This window comes from Eschrichtius robustus, chromosome 20, assembly GCF_028021215.1.
Source record: "Eschrichtius robustus isolate mEscRob2 chromosome 20, mEscRob2.pri, whole genome shotgun sequence".
NCBI lineage: Eukaryota > Metazoa > Chordata > Mammalia > Artiodactyla > Eschrichtiidae > Eschrichtius > Eschrichtius robustus.
Window position 1 is genome coordinate 55337924 of NC_090843.1, and position 22534 is coordinate 55360457.

Sequence of the window (22534 nt, forward strand, 5' to 3'; positions counted from 1 at the left end):
GAGGGAGGGAGGGAGGGAGGAGAGAGAGAAAGAGAAAGAAAGGGAGAGAGAAAGAAAGAAAGGGAGAGAGAAAGAGAGAAAGAAAGAAAGGGAGAGAGAGAAGGGAGGGAGGGAGGAGAGAGAGAGAAAGAGAGAAAGAAAGAAAAAAACTATTACATGAATTGACTGAATTGACTCATCCACTTAAAAGGAGATGCAAACAGAATATTGTTTCTATATAATGCTTGATGCAAACACATTTTACCCCACAAAAGCACTGTCTAGAACATACTTTATAATTATGTAAGTGTCTCAATTCTACTTCTATTAAAGAACTAACCAAGTTGCAACTAATAGATCAAAAGAGTAATAGGGTACTTATTATTTCAAACTATTAGAAAATACTGTTAACACAAAACACTATTAATAAAGAAGAAATAGAATTGATATTCTATTTAAAATGGAACATAAAACTCTGTCTCATATCATATCCTATGATAAGGTTTAAAAATATAATGAAAACAAAGCACAAATAATTTTTAAACTATAAATTTATTTGTAAAGTATTAAATTCTAATAATGTAAATGAACAGTCACTGCTTACTGTTTCTGCCACAAATCTGACTTTAGCCACAAAATTATAAAAATGAATGTTTCTATAAAATTCCTACTATTATTCATGAATATCAAGTCAAAATTTTTTCTTTTGTAGTCTTAACATCTCAAAGAGAAATAAATATAAGGATTTCACTAATAATCTCTAATAATAATAATTTTTTAAAATATGATTCAAAAATGGAAAATTGGACAGGTCAAGTCTATGAGGACTCTATGCGGAAACAATTAGGAGGCTAGCAATTTTTTAAAAATTTCATCCTAGTCAATTAAAGGCATTTCCTTTTAAAATATGGATGTTAGGATGTAACAACTGGAGAGGAAACATAAATAAAGAGCTTCTTGCTAGAGTGTCTCAATCAAACACTTTAATAGGAAAAATTATAAGCTTGTTTGTTAAAAGAATGGTAGTAAATAACTACATATAACCATCATTTTTAACTGTCTTATGGGACCAAAGCCTCCTCCTGAACTTAAGAATAAAAGAAATGCACCAATTTCTTCCACATTGCTCAATTTAAAAATTTTAACACTAACTCTTCAGTTATTCCAATTACTGAAATACACATAAAAACACTATTTAAATTCAACAAAATGCATGTTCATGGGACAAAGTTTTTTCTTCCCCCCCATCTTGGTAAAAGAGCATCTGCTTCAGAAATTGGTATTCCAGTTTCACTTATCCCATCTCAAAAGGTAAGTCCTCTTTGAAGTCTCCATTCCTCATCTGATTATCAATTGTAGATAACAAAGGTATTCGGCCTTCTTTTGATAAAGGACAGGTTTTAGAAGAGGAAGAGAGACCCACCAGAACCATGGGATCATACCATAGCCGACCAGGTAAAAAGTGGCCAGAAGAGGAAACTGCCCAGTCTCATTCCCAGTCTCCTAGAAGGACTACAGTATAAGAATGCAATCAGGGACTTCCCTGGTGGTGCAGTGGTTAAGAATCTGCCTGCCAATTCAGGGGACATGGGTTTGAGCCCTGGTCCGGGAAGATCCCACATGCCGTGGAGCAACTAAGCCCGTGCTCCACAACTACTGAGCCTGTGCTCTAGAGCCCACGAGCCACAACTACTGAGCCCTCGTGCCACAACTACTGTAGCCCTCGTGCCACAACTACTGTAGCCCTCGTGCCACAACTACTGTAGCCCGCACGCCTAGAGCCCGTGCTCTACAACAAAAGAAGCCACTGCAAGGAGAAGCCCACGCACCCCAATGAAGAGCAGCCCCCTCTCACTGCAACTAGAGAAAGCCCGCGCACAGCAACAAAGACCCAATGCAGCCAAAAATAAATTAATTAATAAAATAAAATTTAAAAGAAAGAACGCAATCAACTGTTACGTATTACAGAAAGTAAATTATGGGAATTCTAACGGGTAAGAGCCTTGGACAGTGGGAGAGCTGTGTCTGTAATAGAAATGCCAGGCTTTCTGGGGCCAATGGAAACAAAGTTTTCACTTGTCCACGGGAAAAAGAGGAGGGGGAAAAGAAAAAAAGACAATGAACTATATTTTACAAGTAGATACATCCATTAGATTTAAAGAAAGCCCTGTCCTTTATTCAGAGTATGTACTTCCTATTTTTTTGGTATTAAATTTTTCTTTTCTTTTAGAAATGATTAAGATGGTAGATGGCAATTCTGGATTTTGATCTATTTTAAATGTCATAATTTCAAAATTTTACTTAATCATCTAATCCAATCATCCTTCTCCCTAGTAGGTAAATCCTTTCTTCCACATACATTCATGTCCATGTTTCTTTTCCACATCCGCATCCCAGCTCGGTCCTTCATCACTTCCGGTCTGGACTATTTACGACAACATCATGGCTGCTCGTCTCTTTATAATTTCATCTATACGATGTTACCAGGCTAATCTGCCTAAAACACCACTTTGATTATGATAGTCCTGTAACTCAAAAACACTGTTCCACACTTCCTAGAGGATCAAGTCCAAATTCCTCACCTTGGCATCCCCAATCCACCCTACCTTACGCACCTCTCCCAGTGCTCCCCTACATGGACGAGAACCCTAAAATGGGCCCCTCACTGTCCTCTAAATCCTCCACATGTTTCCCATGTTTGAGCCTATTCTCAGCCACTCCCTCTACTAGTAATATCACTGTCTTTATCTATTAAATCCTACTCAGCCTTTAACATTTACCTCAAAACTCACTTAATAACAATACTGTTTTAATAACAATTAAAAACCGAGCACTTACTATATGCTAGACTGCTGTTCTAAGTGCTTAAACAGTATTTTATTAATTTAATCCTCACAACAACCCTAAGGTAAACAGTCGTATTATTATCCCCATTTTACAGATTAGGAGCCTGAGGCATGTCATATAGCTCCAGGTCACATAGTAAGTGGCCAGCTGAGCTTCTAACACAGGCTGTGTGGCTCCAAAGTCCACCCTCAACCATCATGCTACACTACCCACTAGTTCCAAGATGCCCTCTTTGACCAGCTCAAGAGAAAGTGACTTCTCCCCTCTGGATCCCTGGACCTGTAAGCTAATTCCTATCTATACCAGCGATGCTATCACCATCAGTCCTATACTCTGTACTGAATATAAGCAGCAAACAAAAGAGACAAAATCTTGCCTCAAGGGGCTTACATTCCAGAGACTAAAGGCTGGTCAACTATTAGAGAGAAATAAACTTGGGAAGAAAGGCAATAAGAGAGGAGAAGTTGCAATGTGGCCTGGGAATAAAGCAAAGGGCTTGCTTCCCCACGCTGGCCCAGGGCCAGGAGCTCACCTATACTGCTCCTGCTCGTAGAGCTCGGCCACAATCGTCAGCAGGCGGCTGATGAAGGACTCTTTGCTGCTTTCCTTGTTTGCTTGCGCAGCCAAAAGGGTGCATCTCTTCTCTGTCTCTGCCAGTTTCTTCTGCAGCTTGACATACTCCTGTCGGAGAAGCATCAAGTGCTTCTCCAACTTGGCCACCTCCTCTGCAAGGGAGAAAAAGAATCAGGTTTACCACAGCAGGTGTAAAGCAGACAGCATCCACTCATCCCTCATCCTGCAGCCAGGATGGCTACCAAAAGGACTACAGCTGACCCTCGAACACGGGGTTGAACTGCGTGGGTCTACTTACACACAGATATGTTTCATTAGTAAATATACACAGTACTACACCATCCGCAGTTGGCTGAATCCGAAGATATGGAGGAATCAAGGTCACGGAGGGCTACAAATTACACGAAGATTTTCCACCGTTCCGGAACCTAGGTGTTCCTAGCCCTTGGAGTTGTTCAATGGTCAACTGTAGTCACGTGACATTCCTACTATTTCTTATTGATACTCCTACAAGACCAAGAACGGTTTTGTTTCAGGGTGCCATCACAGTCCAGGGATTCCTTCCCAGTTTCCCTGAAGATCAATATTTAATATATGGAGTCTCAGGAATGATTATCAAAATTACTTGGGAGGCTTTTTCAAACCACTAGTAGTAATAAGTAACTTCTACATATCACATGCTGTTCTACAAGCTTTCCGTGAACTCTCATGCAAGATTCATGACAACCCCATGGGGTAGGTACTATTACTAGCCACACTTTTCAGATGAGGACACTGGGCCACAGATTAAGAATTTGCCCAAGGTCATGAAGCTGGTGAGAGGCGGGGCTGGGATATGAGCCCAGGCATTCTCATTCCAGGGCCTGTGATCTATTAACCACTACCCCACACTACCTGACACCTGCCCTCCCTCAGGAAGCCTCAGGGCAGTCAATAATGGTTCAGAGGGAAGCAAGTAATATTCCACAGGTGTGCTGGGGCAGATTTAAAAGGTTGAGAACCACTGTATTTGATTCATTAAATTCAACAAACATTTACCGAGTAGCTATGAGGTGCCAGACACTACAGTGGTAAGCAAAATCAGACATATCTTTCCTCAGAGCTTTTAGTTACCGGGGAAGGTAAATTTTTATAATTAAAATAACAATTGCAACAACCAAATGCAAAACTACAACTCTAATGAGTACTAGAAGAAAAGAACAGAGCTATGAGAACCTATAATAAAGAAATTTAACTTGGGACATCAGGGAAGACTCCCCTGAGGATGCAAGCAGTCAAGAGACTTCTCTCTTCCTTTACCTGGAGTCTTGGGGATTCATGCAACCATGCATAAATCATCGTATCTAGGGAACCACAGTGCTGCTATGGTCATTCTCTGGGCTGCGGTCCATCCACCCCCTACTCCCCACCACAGATATTCCAAATCTTGACACTGCCCTCAAGCCCATCTCCCACCCCATCTGCCTCATTCTTGGCCAATGTCTTGAGAAAACTGAGCTACTGCCACCGACCCCCACCAGGCCAGCAACTACTCCCATCTACCCCAGGCTTTCTCAGGGAGACCATCTCCCTCCTATCCAAGCTTAATCCCTCCACCTCTGCTCCAAACCCATCACTCTCCCCTGGTCCTCTGCTTGATCATCAACCCCCCCTCCTCCAGCAACTTCAGCTGGGTCCTTCTCATCAGCACATAAAGCTGTCCAGGTCTGTACCTAATAAAAACAAAACTCTCCTTCCACACATCTGACCCACCTCTGCCCTTCCAGCTCTATCTACCACACACATTTCCTCACCCACTATTCCCCTGCCACTCCCTCCTTCTGTCCCCACCACTCCCTTGAAACTCCTCTCACTGATGACCTTCTAATTGCCAAACCCAACAGACACTTGCCAGGGGGTCTCCTCCCACACCTCTGTTACATGACTCAGGACACTACTGTCCATCCCTCTTTTCTTCTCTTCTTTCAGCAACCACAATGCCACCTTCTCTCCAATTCTGGTGCTCTGTCTCTTTCACATGCTTCTCTGCATCCCTCCCAACACTTGACCACTGACACTCCCCAGGGGGTCTATCCTTGGCCCTCTTCTCCACTGTGTGATCTCCCAAGGCAGCAGATCTTTGGTCTGTGGTTGATACCAAAATCTAGTGCCAGTGATCCATAGCTCCGTCTCTCTAGTGCAGATCTCTCTTCTTACCTTCAACTATCCATCTGCCCGACAGACATTTCTCCCTAGCGGCCCACAGGCACGTCAAATTCTCTATCCCCAAAACAAAGCTTCCAGCAAATTTGCTCTTCCTTTGTATGGTCCCTATATTAATAAATGACACCAGCATCTATCCTAGTAACCTGAAGAAGAAATGTGGGAGGAATCCTGGATGTCTCCCGTTCACTCACCTGACTCTAACCCTACCCCAACTCAAAAACTGACCTTCCCACTTAAAAAACAAAGGAATGGTTAAATAAAGTGATACATGAGTTTGAAGTTATTATGCAACTATTAATGTTTTCAAAGAAATATGTAATACTAAACATGCATTTTCAAATTATAAATATTATTAACAGAAAAAAGGAGGCTGTGAAACAACATATTTTGTAAGTCCAGTTTTATTAAAAACATTCACATATATGAGGAATAAAAAGACAAATACCACAAAATATCAGCAGATTTTTCTCTTCTTTGCGCTTTCCTGCACATTTCAGGTATTCTACAACAAATGTGTTCTCTTTTCATAATTATAAAAAAATATTTAAAGAGAAATGTGTTTAAATACTTAAATACTAATAGCCTATCTTCTTCATACATACAGTAGGGAACGTTTTCCCCTTCATCTAGAGAATCCACATTAAATAAATGCCTGGAGTCAAAAACCTGGCTATCTCAGGTATAAATCAGTATTCTTGGGAAAATAAAGGAGAAGGCACTTGCAAGATGAAAACTTGCTTACAACTGCTAAAATGATCACTGCTCATGAGTAACATATCAGATGAGAATTCCTAAAACTATTTTTTTTTTCAAAATACTGCAATTATTTGGCCTACTAACCGTTAAACCAAATATTGTTTTAAAAAACACTGGCTAAAGGAAAACAGTACTTACAATGATCCTATTGCAATATTTTTCAAATCTTAGCATTTACATTTACACAAAACCCCTTCAGTAGGACTCAGGTCTACACTTCTATTCTGGTGTGACAAATCACTGGTTTTAAAGAGTTCTTCATAGTTACTCAGACTAAAGAGCCAAGAAACTGCAATTATTTACCTAAAACGGGGACACATTTAACACAAAGCAATAAATTCACGTGATTGTAAAAAATTTATACTTTTTTTCTTCCTGTAGAGAAAGAAATGGAGTTGATGGGTCTCTTTAAAGAAAAACTGGCACTCATTTTCTAGATGTGGTAACAGAAAATGTAAAAGGACATATGAATTAGAAATAGCTTCAAATTATGTCCCAAAACTGCTAACACTAGTAGCAAAATGAATCTATGGTGTCACGATAATGGTTATCTTTGGAGGAATGGCAGGAGAGTGGTAATTGGGAGGGCACATGAGGGGTGCCCTCTGGGATGCTGGCAACATCCTTTTTTGTTGTTGTTTAACTTAGTAATGGTTACATTCATGTTTTATTTTGGTAATTCATTAAGCTCTATACTAATGCTTTGCTCTTTGCACGTATCTTATGCTTCAATTAAAGTTTTAAAAAATTCAAATACACCTGTAGTGAATTCTGGAGTCCAAGCGATGGGGATCTAAATCCTTTTAGTAACTAGCTATGGGGACCATGGGCAATTCAATTCTCTGAGCTTCAGTTTCTTTATATGTAAAATGGGGGGCGGCCAGGAATCTACTACTCAGTGCTGTAGTAAAAATTCAGTGAAACTACTGTAACTTGCACATGCACTCAAAACTGTCAGCATTGCCTCCACCCTCCTCTCTGCATTTCACAATTACATAATTATTGGATAAATAGTTTAAACTATTATAACTGTTTACACAACATTTTTTTTGAGTCATGAAAAGCATGAGAATGCTTTTCAAAACTCATGAGAATGAGTTTCAAATGTTTTATTGACTTAGGAATTAAGATTGATCAATTAAAATCATGGCAAATCAACAGGACATTATCAGAAGGATGAGGTGATGAACAAAAGTAAAAACAGAAATGGAAACACCGCTAACTACTGAACGAGCTATACTTTAAATACTGCATCACCTCGTATAGTAAGTCTGCACTGACAATTCCCAAACCAAAAAGTAAAGCCTAACATGCTTTAAAAAATCATCACTACTATTCATTTGAAAGAGGTGTAAGTTAGGCTGCACCTTAAAAAAAGCTCTCAAAGAGGCAACTCCTAATCTACCATAGGAAAGTCAGTCAATGTCTATAATTGATCAATCTAGAAATGGCAGTATTATCACTTAGAGGTAAACAGAGAAGAGTGGAAAGTGGTCTGCGGAGTGGGTCTGAGGGGTAGCAAATTTATTTTTTGTTGTAAGTCTTGTAATATTATTTGAATTTTAAATCTACGTGCACTTACAAAGCAAATATACTATTTTACACAAATTTTAAAGATTATGGAAAACAGTTACAAGTATGAGGAAAAATAAATAATTTTCTCATACCCAAGTGTAAGGGTTTTTATATATCACAAAACTTTAGGAAGGGAAGGAACCTAAAGATCATCTCTTTTGGTTCAATTCCCAGATAGTGAACTGAGGAGCAGAAGGGGACAGGCCCACGACCAGCAGCCTACCCACCTCTTGCCTCAGACCGTGCTTGATGACACTACTCCCAAACTGGCTGCGTAAGAATCACTTAGGCAGTTCGAACTAAAGAGAGAGAGCGCACCCAAATTCAGTAGATCGGGAGTGGCGTCACAGGAAATACATAGTACTTTTAAGACTACCCCAGGTATGGGGATGACTAGCCTGGGGAAAAATTTCAGCCCCCAGCGCGTACCTCCCCAAGTCACACACAGACTGCTCTGGGAATACTACTGTTTAGATAGAAGACCGACTGAACTGCAATTTTTCTGTTCATTCATTGACTTGTTCAAAGGTTTTCATCTCTTAGGAAGACAACTGTATAACCTAGTCATTCATTAAAAATTTATTAAGCACCTATGCAGTGCCAGTGTCAAAGTAAAAAAAAACCATCTTGGCACATGTTTTTTTACAAAGTTACAGGGTAATAGAGAAGATGGGCAATTAAAGAAGACAAATCAGTAAAACCTGACAGCACTCTGACAGGGGATGCAAACAGAGCACGGAGAAAGACCACCTGGCTTAAGCCAGCGCAAGGAAAGACACTCCAGACAAGTGATGCTGTACTCCAGAAGATTTAAATAAAGCCTCTGTTTGTAGCATACTGGGTCCAGAAAATGTAAGCAAAAGGCTTCAGTCTTTTGTTTTCTTGGTCAGATTTTCCTTTTAAACTAGTATCAGTCAACGGGTTTGTGCAACAGGCATAATACTAGGCTCTAGGAGAAATACAAATAATTAGAAGGCAAGACCTAGTCTTGTCCTCCATAAAAGTCACTGGCACCACTCACCTGCCTCTCCCTAAGTCAACTAAATGGATGGCCAGAGGACACCTTATCTTGCTAGTTCAAACTAGTGGCTATAGTCACATCCCACTTGCCCAAGAGATAGCTTCCAAGTTTTCACAGGGTATAGCCTGTGGCTGTCGACTGCAGATTTTTCTTCCCTGAAGCAAACTGGATCCTTTAACCTTGGTTTCAATCACGCCATATTCTAGCCAACCTTTTGCTCAAGAGCTCCAATCCATCAAGACTATAGCATCCGTAAATACTCTGCATTTCCATTTCACTTAAACTATCATTCTGTAAGTATTTATGAAGCACCTGCTATGAACTAAGCATTATGGTACATCAGCAGTTGCCTCTTTAAGAGTTTTTTAAAAGGGCAGTCTAATTTGCACCTCTTCCAAACAAATAATGTATTGATAGCACCAAAGGAGTACCAAATATAGAATCAAAGTAGTATCTACAGGAACTCACAAACAGGAGGGAAAAGAACAAAGCTAATAGTCACAAAGAATCTGGATACTGATTCATGTGGGGGAATTATGAGGACATTTGCCTTCAAGAGTAGAAAATTACCAACTCCTTGAACCCTTAAAGAAAAGATCATAAAAGTTCTGTTTGAAACACCTTCTCAAGGAATCCTTGTAAATTTCTTTGGATATCAGTTATACACATGTAAATCCAAAATCTACAGCAATAACCCTAGTCTCTCTCCAGAATTACTGACACAAATTTCTACCTGCAACCTCGACCTTGACACTGTTGTTTCGGTCAACAGTTCCCTAACAACACGAGACATAAATTACAAAGGTTATATAAATTACAAAGAGAAGAGGCAAGATGAAAGGAGGGCTTTAGGATATAGGGCTCTCAGTCATGAAATCAGAGATGCTCCCCGCCTAGCATCTTTTGTAGGAGGAAACCCTGATCCCAGGTGCACCTACCAGTGGTATTGCAACTGCCACACCATTTCATAGTATAATGGAGACAGCACCCAAGGCTGAGATATCATTCTGTGGGCAATGTGTCTGCTTGCAAATGGCAATACAAATGTGTCCTTGAGTACCACCCAGCTGTCGAGTTCTTATAGGAAAAAGTATACAATTACCATTCTGAGCAATAATGGAGAGAGAATCTACAGCACAGCACAGTGGTGAGGAGCACAGGCTCCAGAGGTAGACTGACTGGGGTCAGATCCCAGCCCCAGCACTTTCTAGTTGCGACACTCTAGGCAAAGGCCTCCTTCTCCTCATATGTTAAGTACGTTGTAAACATTAAACATGCTAATACATACAAAGACCTTAGAAGATAACCTGCCTTGCAGTAAGTGGTCAATAAATGTTAATTATTACAATTCTTAGAAAGGCAACATGATACAGCCCTTAAGAGAGTGTACTCTGGGACTTCTCTGGTGGTCCGGTGGTTAAGAATCCGTGCTTCCACTGCAGGGGACACGGGTTCGATCCCTGGTCGGGGAACTAAGATCCCACATGCTGAGCGGCCCAAAAAAAAAAAAAAGAGTGTACTCTGGAGCCTCACTTGACTGGGCTGAAACCCTGGCCTGCCCATTACTAGCTGTGTGACCTTGGCAAGTCACTTACTCCTCTCCATGCTTCGATTTTCACAGGTGGAAAGTGGCAATAATAATGGTGTCTCAGAGTGCTGTCGAGGAGTAATTGAGTTAAGATAGATTAAATTATTTAGAACAGTGTCTAGTTTAAAGGTTTACTACCACTTCTTTATCAAGTGACTAGTTTTCAGCTGTGGCTTCTTCTTTCTCTTCCTCCAACTTTCCTTTTGAAAAATAAGACTAGAAATTTAAATAACAGATAAACCTACAGTTTTGCCGAAAGAGCTATGCTAAGTATTGGTGAAGAATGTCAGCACTTGCACTATAATTTAATCATGTTTCTTTCCAAACAATACCCATTTGCTCTTCACCAATGCAGTTGGAGGCGAGACATTTTGATGAGCTCTCTGTAATTCATCACTCTTGACCTAACCAAAGATGCTTGAGACAAAAAAAATCTACATTCACTATGAATAGCCTAAAAAAGAGACCAACATCAACTGCAATATATATATATATATATATTTTTTTTTTTTTTTTTAATCAGTAAGTCATGGGACAGTCAGAAAAGGAACCAACAATGATCCTTATAAGACTCTTCCTTCTAGGTCAGGAGTTGGCAAACTTTTTCTGTGAAGGGCCAGATAGTAAATAGTTTAGGTTTTGTGGTAGAAAGCAGATCAGTGGTTGCCAGAGGTCAAGGGAATGGGATTGAATGAATGCAAAGGAGTTCAAGGAAATTTTTTAAGATTATAAAAATGTTCTATATCATGATTTAAGATCTTAAGCCAAAGCCCATGCTCATCCCACTGTACCATGCTACCTATTTTCAGCTCTAATGTCAGGACATCAAACACGTTATTTATTATTAATTCACTGATTTAGAAATTAAATGCTCTTTCCATTCCCTACCTTAAATGTGATTTCTACTCCCCTCTGCCTACTCCAATACTAACCCACACTGTATTCATTAAATCTTTTTAGACTAACAAAACCCTGATATTTCCTTTCTCTACACTTCTATAGTTCTTACTTTCTAGTCCCAATTTTAGCAGTGAATTAGTGTTCTTTGTATAATCCTTTAATTACTGACTTTCTCCCTACTCTGCTTTAACTATGTCCATTAGATAAAAGAAAAATATCGTAAAAGCTGTGATAACATCTCATTTTGAGAACTACAAGAATAATTTTTGTTTCAGACATATATTAGAGTCTTCCACATAACAATATTTCATTAAAGCATGTATCAAAGTCCCAGAAAATACTGTCTTCTTTGTTGGCATCAGAAAAGATAAGCCCCTCACAGGTGATGAATTACTACCACTACTACTTTCCTAAACCTGTCATACTAAAGATGTAATTTTTCTTTCACTGGGATTACTGAATATTCACTAAGCAAGAGCGCTAACTATGGGAAAATTGTGTAATGGAGAATAAGAAATAAGTGGATATATTTACTATTGAGAATTCAAGTTCACAAAATACCCTAATGAAAAAAGGAAGGGAAGGAATTCCTGGTGGCCTAGTGGTTAGGATTCCGGGCTTTCATTGCCGTGGCAAGGGTTGAATCCCTGGTCAGGGAACTGAGATCCCGCAAACTGCACAGCTAGGCCAAAAAAAAAAAAAGAGGAAGGGAAGGGGAAAGAAGACAGGAATACCATCAGGAGGAGATTACAAAGGAATAGTAAGATACCCCTGCCAGTCTGTACCCTCCCAGTTCACACAAAGTTTGGATATTACTAAAAACATAATGGTGCTAAGAGACATTTCACATTTTGACTTTTCACACTTTAAAGTCTAGCAATTCTGTCATAACTCAAATGCACTGACGAAGTCCAAAAGCCATTATTTAACAAAAGTTTGCTTTAAAAAATCCTTTTACCCCAGTTTACAAATAAAACCAATTACTCAGGACTTCTTAGTTAGGAAAGATGACCTTATTTTATTTACGTATATGTGTGTATATGCACATAGTTATATTTGTTTAAAAAAATGATCCAGTAAAGCCCTCTTTTGTTCAATATTGGCTCAGTTTGAAAAAAATGTTTTGTGGGATATACTGATCTTCGCTGAAGCTGAGTGATGCAAAAATCTGAGTTTTTAAAAACTCCCCAGGTGATTCTAATATGCAGGGTTCTCCAGGTTGAGAACCACTAGCATGAACTACCAGAATGACAGCAGAAAGGAAAGAACGTATGCGAGAGCTTTATAGGAGTCACGGGATTTGGTGACTGACTACAGGCTTAGGGGGAAGTCAGGGATGATTACTAGGTTACGGACTTGAGTTCGGCTGGACGGTAGTGCCACTAAGCATCAATGCAAAAGAGAAAAGTTAGTAAACTATAAAGCACAATATGCATGCTTTTATGAGAAACTTTGCCTTCCCCTCTCGGTTCCACTTCCATTAAGGCTGCAACTGTGTGTTGCTCACTGTGTCATCCCTAGCAATAGTTGCTTGTACTTAATAGAAATGAAATACATTTTTCCTGATTGTGATTCAACTCTGTTAAGACTTGTCTGCAAGTCAGTGGCGTGACTTAATATGTTTTTCAAGACCTCACTCTGGGGACTTCCCTTCGTGGTCCAGTGGGTAAGACTGCGCACTCCCAATGCAGGGGGCCCCGGTTTGATCCTTGGCCAGGGAACTAGATCCTGCATGAAGGCCGCAACTAAAAGTTCACATGCCACAACTAAGAAGTCCACATGCTGCAACTAAAGTCCGCATGCCACAACTAAGACCCGGTGCAGCCTAAATAAATAAATTGTTTTTAAAAAGCACAGCATTAAAAAAAAGAAAAAACCTCACTCTGTGTAGCACTGATGACAGATAGGGCTGGCTTCACAGGAGATACTCAACAAATATTAGCTCACTAGCTAATTTTCACACAAACGCCAGTCTGACTGGAAATGCTTCCAACTGCCTGCTAAGACATAACCACCTAAAGGTATATTGGGCATGGCAAAATCTGTCCACACCTGAGGTCCAGATATTTGTTCTCAAATCTGTTCCTCTTCTTCCTGTTAACAGCCCAGCCATTATCTGAGTCACCCAGACCTAGAACGCTTGAGTCATCTTTGATATCGCCCTCTTGTCAGCATGCAAACAGGTTTCCAGAGTCCTGTCTTTTATGCTGTCTATAGTGAGTATCTCTCACAGCAGTCCTCACCAACCCCAATGCCCCTTACCCAAGGACTCATTTTCAATTGCTACGGCACCCACTCCAGCCTCCCTCCCTCGCTCCCTCCCAAATCCATCCTCTACATTATATAGCCTTTTCAACAGGCCTCAGACAATTCTAGTCACGTCACTACCTTGGCTGATACCTTTCAGTAGCCTCACCCCACGGCCCACAGAGCAAAATGCAAATGCTTAACCAATCCCTTCATAATCTAGCCCTTAACATACTTTTCCAACCTCACATCCTGCTACTGATATTTCTTCCACCGAGAATAGTGACCTCTTCCCACCCACATCTCCCCATGTCCAAAAGCGGCCTATTTTTCCAAAGTCCAGCCCAGATAAGCCCAGCTTATCTCCTGTAGCAAAGGCCTCCCCTGACACCCAAAGCATACTCCCCACTTCCCTAAAACATCTCTTCCTACTCTGAATTCTCAAAGTAACTCCTAAGCATTTTTCACCTTCCACCCTACAAGGCAGTTTCTTTTTCTTTTTATCTAAATTAATTTATTTTTGGCTGTGTTGGGTCTTCGTTGCTGCGCGCGAGCTTTCTCTAGTTGCGGTGAGCGGGGGCTACTCTTCATTGCGGTGCGCGGGCTTCTCATTGCAGCGGCTTCTCTTGTTGCGGAGCACGGGCTCTAGGGTGCAGGCTCAGTAGTTGTGGCTCACCGGCTCTAGAGTGCAGGTTCAGTAGTTGTGGCACACGGGCTCAGTAGTCGTGGCTCGTGGGCTCTAGAGCACAGGCTCAGTAGTTGTGGAGCACGGGCCTAGTTGCCCCACGGTATGTGGGATCTTCCCGGACCAGGGCTCGAACCCGTGTCCCCTGCAATGGCAGGCAGATTCTTAACCACTGTGCCACCAGGGAAGTCCCTACAACGCAGTTTCTAACACACATGCTTTCGTCTCCCCTCCTGGACTGCAGTGTTCCCTGTGAATAGGCTCTAGGTCTGGCTCTTCTTTTTTTAACCACCCGCTACCTCTCCCTCCACCCCCACTCCATGCTCATCTCATCCTCCACCCTACAGTGCCTTAGTAGGTGGAGTTCAATAAATACTGTAGGTCCCTGGCCTACTCAGATTTAACAAGAGAGCCTGAGGACATAGTTTCTCATTTTGTTGGGCATGTCTGTAAATCATGATAATGTCCCAACTACAGCAACTCACCTTGCCGGTGACTGAACCCCACATATCTCAGCATGATTCAGTAGCTCTACTCTGGCACATCCACGGTCACTGCAGTGACTGGATAAACTTTGTTTCTTTGTTTTAAAAAAATATATATATCCTCAAGGAGAAAGCTAACAGCCTCTGCGGGTGACAGAAACGAAAGAAAGGGAAGATAGAGAAAAGAAAGGAATGGTATATAGAGAGAGACTGCTTGAGGGGTCACCAGACAGTACATAATTATGAACAGACTGGGACATCTGATGAATGAATAAAATAATAAATGGAGATAAACTCCCAAACTGGAAGGAGCAAAATTTCTCCTTTCCCTGTTTCTACCAGCCTATACCAAGCATTTTCTGGAACACTGCTGTCCAACAGCACCTTCTGGAATGATGCAAGTGTTCTATTCATCTGTGCTGTCTGCTAACATGGGAGCCGCTAACCACACGGTTATTGAACACCTGGAATGAGGCTAGCATGACTAAGGAACTGAATTTTAAATTTTATTTAATTTTAATTAAATTTAAGAAGCCATATGTAGCTAATGGCTACTGTATACATTACTGTATACTGTATACATACTGTATAATATACTGTATTACAATACTGTATACTGTATTGTCCAGAATACAGAATGTCTTCACCTTGTTACTTGAATTGTTGTCAGAAGTATTTTCCTGACCAAATTCCAGTAAGCTTATAAAAGTCCATGATCATTTTTCCGTTTAACAAGTCACTTACATTTTTTTCCAATTTTCACTTTTATTTTATTGAGGGGAGAGTGGTTTAAGAGGAGACTAAGAGAGGGGACTTCCCTGGTGGTTCAGTGGCTAATACTCCACGCTCCCAATGCAGGGGGCCCAGGTTCGATCCCTGGTCAGGGAAATAGATTCTGCATGCCGCAGCTAAAAACTCCCGCATGGGGCTTCCCTGGTGCTGTAGTGGTTAAGAATCCGCCTGCCAAGGCAGGGAACACGGGTTCGAGCCCTGGTCCAGGAAGATCCCACATGCTGCGGAGCAACTAAGCCCGTGCGCCACAACTACTGAACCTGCGCTCTAGAGCCGGTGAGCCACAACTACTGAGCCTGCACCCTAGAGCCCGTGCTCCGCAACAAGAGAAGCCACCACAATGAGAAGCCCGCTCACCGCAACTAGAGAAAGCCCGCACAGCAATGAAGACCCAATGCAGCCAAAAATAAATAAATAAAAATAACTCAAAAAAAAAAAATCCCGCATGCCAAAACTAAGACCTGGTGCAGCCAAATAAATAAATAATAATTTAAAAAAAAAAGAGAGAGACTAAGAGACAGACTGCATGGCAGGTAGACTGCATGATACACTATTTCTTTTGAGATAGAGACTATCCCGACTATCCCCCTTTCAAAGCTAAGGAAACTGAGACTGAGAGCAATTAATTGGCTTACCTGTGATCACAGCTTAGTAAAACTAGGATTCAAACCCATGTCTGCCTGCAGAGACTGAGCTCTTAAGCATGCTTAAATTGCTAAGACTGAACTGGGCTGGATGAAAAGTAGGTTAGGCAGCTCCCAGCAGGCTGATGTTATTCAGAGCACATTAAAAGCTGGACCAGCCAGCTTACTTGACAAGAGACTAAGGATGTATCCAGGCAACTTTCTTTCTTTCTTCTTTTTTTTATTTTATTTTATTTTATTTTATTTATTTATTTATTTTGGCCACACCGCTTGAGGGATCTTAGTTCCCCGACCAGGGATTGAACCTGTGCCCTCCGCAGTGAAAGCGAGGAGTCCTAACCACTGGACCGCCAGGCAATTCCTGGCAACTTTTCTTGATGTCTGGTAAATGATGCTCAATAATTCATCCACTCCTTCAACCATAGGCACGATTCTAAGTTGGAAGATACAGCAGTGAACAAAACAGGAAAAGTCTCTGCCCTCATGGGGGTTATATTCCAGTAAGGGAATTAAAAAACAAACAAAACCTAGGGACGATCTCTAAAGAGGTGAGAACTGAACAGACACCTGAGTGAATAAAAGTTGATTAGCTGCGTGGAGAAACTGAGAAAGACTGTTCGAGGCCAAGGAAACTGCAAGACAAAGATATAGAGGTGTGTTGGGAATGTACAATACAAAGAATAGCAAGGAAGTTAGTGTGCAAGAGCTCTGTGAAGGAGAAGAAATAAAGTATCAGTGTTAACCAGCGGCCAGATCCTGTTGGCCTGTAAAGGTCACTGGAAGGCTCTGGAAAAATATATTCCAAATATATATAAGATATAAAATATATAAATTATAAAATATATATAAGATCATGGAGAGCCACGGGGAGTGGGGAGAGCATGTGGAAGGGTAGGTGTATTGCGAAGAGTGGGAGAGACATGATCTGATTTATGCTTTAAAAGGAACACTGGAAACTGTAAAAACAGGCTATGGGGAAGCAAAATCAAGGAGAAAAAGTAAAAGCGGAAAGACCAAGTTGGAGGGACTTGTTCGAGTGATGAAGGAAGCTTAGACGAAGGATAGCTACAGCGATGTAGAGTGGAAATGGCAACTAATTTTAGGACAGACTTTAGCTAAATATATATGGTCAAACCAATACCCATGGATGCATGGAAAGAAAGAAGCTTGGTTTCTAAACGAGTCGCATTAAGAAGTTACTGTATAACTCAGCCCCTGCAGGTTCTATTTACTATTCCTAAGCGCAATTTCCCACATGCTCACACTCACACCACCTAACAAAGACCATTATCAGGGAACTTCCCACAGAGCGTGCTTACAGATCATCCAACTGTTACATGACACAGATTTCTGCTATTTGTTTATATTTAAATGAGTATTTCTGAACAAGCATAGCCAGCTCCGATAAATTCTGATTAGAGTACATGCCGCGTAACACCCCCGCGCAAAACACTGTTTAGATAACCTTGCCTTCCTGCGCATAACAAGCAGTTGCAGTTTAACGAGGTAACTGGACTAGGATGCTCCACTCAATTCTTCCCAAAGTCTGTGACACTGTTTCCAAAAAGCTTAAGTCAGAACACAGGCTAGGAAATTGGAACACACAAAAAAAAGTAAAATAAAAACTGTCGAGGGCTTCCCAGGTGGCGCAGTGGTTGGGAGTCTGCCTGCCAGTGCCGGGGGCACGCGTTTGAGCCCTGGTCCGGGAGGATCCCACATGCCGCGGAGCAGCTGGGACCGTGCGCCACAACTACGGAGCCTGCGCTCGGGAGCCCGCGAGCCACAACTACTGAGCCCGTGTGCCACAACTGCCGAAGCCCGCGTGCCTCGAGCCCATGCTCCGCTCCACAAGGAGAGAGGCCACCGCAATGAGAAGCCTGCGCACCGCGGCGGGGAGTGGCCCCCGCTCGCCGCAACCGGAGAAAAGCCCGCGCGCAGCAACAAAGACCCAACGCAGCCGAAAAATAAATAAATAAAATAATAAAATAAATAAATTAAAAAAAAAAAACCGTCGAGTCAGAACCTTCTGACTATGCTTACCTATCTGTACTCCCTTGCCAATTTAACCCTGAAAGGATGTTTTAAGGTGTGTTCTCCACCAGCTGCATGTCTCTCAAGGTTATCCTAACACAAATCTCAAGGCACTTGCAGGATAACAATCAGCATATTCAGCCAGTAGGATCTCTTCAGGCTGGAACCGGACTGCGAGGCACAGCAGGTGCTCAGTAAAACTGCTGAATGAAAAACCAACTGCCTTCTACAATTTCAATCTTGGTAACGTATTCCCAAAACATTCCTTAACTTCCCTAACTGCTGTAAAAGCGATGGAGTCCCCGTCACCTCACATTTAAAGCCTTCCTGAACCTTTCCACCCCAACTCACTGCTCAGGGCAACAAGCTCCATTTCGCTGGCTGCCCACTGTATTAAAAAATCTTAAACAACATTCTGTGACTCATCCAAAAACTAGCTTCAGGGGATGCCTCAGCTTTCTTCTGTTCCTTTTAATCCTCCTCTGCTTTCATACAATATTTATCTGACGTTTCCCCCTCAGGGGGTCTAACATGGTAGAAAGAGCAGACAAAAAGTGGGTGCCTGACCCGGATATCTCTAGAACTCTGGCCTCAATTCCTTTATCTATAAAGTGCAAGTAACACCCATGCCAGACCTCCTTCACAAGGTTGTTGCCAAGTCTAATCCAAATGAGAAAAGCCTGCAAACTGTCAGGTGCTGCCCAAAAGTAAGATCCAAGTAAAGGTAGGTTCAGACAAAGCTTAGCTCAAAACCAATCGGACAGGTGGAGGACCAGCACACTGCAGTCACTCAATAGACATTAAGTCAAATAAGGAGTATTTTCCTCCAGTAATGGGGTGAACAGGAGAAGCACACTAGCCAGGTCCGACAGCGTCACTTTAGGGTCCCTGGCAGGTAACTCCCATCTCTGGGTCTCCTTTCCCGCCACCTGTACAACAAGGCTTTGACAATGAAGGCTTCTAATATTGCTACGTTAAGGGAGGCTCAATCCGAGAGGCCAAATTGCCTTCACCTGCAGGGGCACAAAGAAAGTGCCACAAAAGCGGGTAAAGACAGGACTGAGAGGCAAAGGAGTCGAGGTCTGGTTTAGCACATCTCTTAGGAGCAGCGTGACCTTGGCCAACTCCCCTACCAAGCAAACCCCCTCCTCCCGTCCACATCTCTCAACCTGGGGAAAGAATCCCAGCCGCCCCGAATCCCGAGGCTGCTGGGGAGCCCAGAGCCTACAGCCCCCTCCTGTTTGGCTCGTTGGCCCGTGACAGCCCTGGCTCACCCCCACCCCTCACCCTGGGAAGAGTCCTAAGCTCTTTCGCAGGGGAGGGATGTACCCCTTCCGGATGCGGGACCTGCCAGGACAGCAGTTTCGATTTCCTAAGGAGAAGGGTTACGTCCCCCGCCGTCCCAGCACCGCCGGTAATCAAAGGAGCCTCCCCGGCGGCCCTCGGGATCCCCGAGGCTGCACTTAGTGCCGGCACGGGACCTCGCGACCGGCCCGGCACCCTGCCAAGGTCCCGCGGGGTCGGAGACGCCGGGAGGGGCGTTGCCATAGGAATAGCGCTCAGTACCCCGGCCCGAGGCGCCCGGCAGAGGCTGGAGAGGAAGGCTCGCGAGACCCGCTGTGCCCCAAGCGAACACGCCCGGCCATTCCCTCTCAGGGCTGCTTCGCCCAGCCAGCAACGCCCCCACAGCTCCGCGCCTTCCCGCGCGGCTCCACGAAAACCCTACCTTCCGCCATGTCAGGCCCAGCCCTGCCTCAGCCTCGCGAGAAGTGCGCCGCTCAACTTGGGCAGTGCGTAACGGAGGTCCCCAAGTCTCGCGAGAGTCATGGGGGCCAGGGAGAGGGAGGGGTCGAGACTAGGTAAGAGCAGTGAATGAAAGTGGAGGAGGTAGCTGGACATGGGAAGAACCGAGAGCCTAGCTCTCTTCACCTATATTTTGGAGGCTCTGGACTTATCAAGCACTGACTGGACCAAAAAAGAGTGAAGAAAATTTGGGAGAGGAACCTGAATTTGGAAGGCCTGGTTGCAGGTGTCTTCTGAGCGTGTGGATGGGTCACTTTTTTCTAGCAGAACTCAGCCACCTGGCTGCAGAAGCAGAGAATATGGATTGTAGCATTTGCCCAGGGCTTGGGATTCATTGCCAAAAAGAAATTGAGAGTGCTGTGAGAATATAGCTCTGGTGCAGACTGGGTAGAGGCTGATGTACGAGTCATAAAACTGCAGGTCTCTATAATATTGAAGACCAATGCAGTGTGAACAAGGTTGTGAGAGCCCTGTGTTAGGGTGGCAAACTGAAGTTCATAAGTTAAACAGTACTAGGAGACAATAAACTCCAGGACAGAGCCATGGAATATGGTAGCTGAAGTGGAAGTGAGAAGCTAGAAAAATCAGATATTGGAATTCAGAGGTAGAGAAGGTGGGAGACCGTAAACCAGGTGCTAAAATCTTTAGTCAATGTGGGGATGACTAATAGCAAAAAAGAGGGCTAACGAGTAATATAAGTGAATAGTGTGAAACCTGTCAAAACAGATTTTTACTCAAAGGACAATCAAAAGAATGCGGATTGCACCCATTCCTAGAAGCATCCACAGTTAAGGACTGCGGGGGGAAGTGGTGGCCCTGGAGAAGAGCCAAGAATAAGAGATGACAGGTTGAAGGAAGGATCTGAGAACAGGATGAGGGTGTCAGAACAGAAAAGGGGGAGGGTTTGAAGGTGGAGAAATTTTAGGTGCTGCCAAGGTTAACCATTTAGTGGGTAGTGAGGTGGAGTGGAGAAGGAATTTGGAGTTTAGATCATGGTAAACATAATCATGGGGTTAAAATGTTGAGGAAGGAGGAGGAATTCTGGGGGAGGGACACCTGGGAGATGAAAGGGGAGAGGGTATTGAAATGTGTAAGAACGGTGGTGTGCTCAGGGAAATAGCGTTCCAGTTGTGGCAAGAGACTAAAGATGTGGAGGAGGTGTGGGCAGGGAGGTGCGTAGCGCAGCTGCATCGAGCAAGCAGAGCTTAGAGGGCAGCAGAGCACTTGCCAGGCTCAATGGAGGTGTCGTAGCTCAAAGCTTCCCTGTCTGTCAAGAATGGTTTATAGGTGTGCTAAATGGTGAGCCCTTGGGGCCACTAGGGTAGCCAGGCAAGACAGTCTCCTCTGGCCACAGGCAGCCTCATCTGTTTATCTCAGAGTGCCCTACAGATATTTCCTGGGTCATAACATAAATGTGATGAAGAAGTCCTGTCATAGCTGATGCCTGGTTTTACATCATATGACTTATCTTTGCCTCTTCACCAGCACCATCCTAGTGTCTGGCATACAGCAGGTGCTCAAAATTTTTTTAATACATTCTTTTTAAATTAATTATTTATTTTTAGTTGCATTGGGTCTATTGGGTCTTCGTTGCTGTGCGCGGTCTTTCTCTAGTTGCGGTGAGCAGGGGCTACTCTTTGTTGCGGTGCCCGGGCTTCTCATTGCGGTGGCTTCTCTTGTTGCGGAGCACGGGCTCTAGGCGCACAGGCTTCAGTAGTTGTGGCTCGCAGGCTCCAGAGCGCAGGCTCAGTAGTTGTAGCGCACGGGCTTAGTTGCTCCATGACATGTGGGATCTTCCCGGACCAGGGCTCAAACCCGTGGCCCCTGCATTGGCAGGCGGGTTCTTAACCTCTGCGCCACCAGGGAAGCCCTCAAAATGTTTGATGAGCTGTTGCTGTGAGCTATACCGGGAGTCAGGGGAACTGGGTTCAGATTTGGCTCTGCAACTGATCTGTTGTGTTGATCATGGTCAAGTCCCTGCACAATCTATGCTGCCATCTCAGATTCTCCATCAGTTTCAAGAGGGAGTTGGACTAGAATCCATGGTTCTTAATAACTGGGGGATCATGACCTTGGAGAATCTGATGAAAACCAGGGACCCTCTCCCTTAGAGCAGCACACATGTAGCAATAAACAAATCTGTGCCCTTTCAGTTTGCTTGGCCTAGATGCCCACAGTCAAACAAGAACTCATCTTAAGGGATTTAATCAACTCATGGGCTTCACTACCTCCTCGTCACGAACTACCTTCAAGAAGCCCTCTAGTAGAGGTGAGAGCACTCTTCTTAACGATGTCTGTAATATAACCCTATCTCTGGGCCCTTGTCTTCTGAGTAGACTCTTACTGGCTTGAAACCCCTGAGCTATAGGACTTCTTAATACACCCTGTAAAATAAAGCATCTA

General features: G+C 43.1%; 1 protein-coding gene across 1 annotated transcript in view; it reads right to left on the reverse strand.

The window, feature by feature from the left end:
* Positions 1 to 20091, reverse strand: part of ANKFY1 (ankyrin repeat and FYVE domain containing 1) — a 72062-nt gene extending 51971 nt beyond the window's left edge. The window contains exons 1-2 of the mRNA XM_068531613.1: positions 20055 to 20091; positions 3359 to 3551 (exon numbers count right to left, since the gene is read on the reverse strand). Coding sequence (XP_068387714.1) covers positions 3359 to 3551; positions 20055 to 20064 — 203 coding nt within the window. The 5' untranslated portion in view covers positions 20065 to 20091. The remainder of the gene's footprint in view (positions 1 to 3358; positions 3552 to 20054) is intronic.
* Positions 20092 to 22534: the final 2443 nt, after the last annotated feature.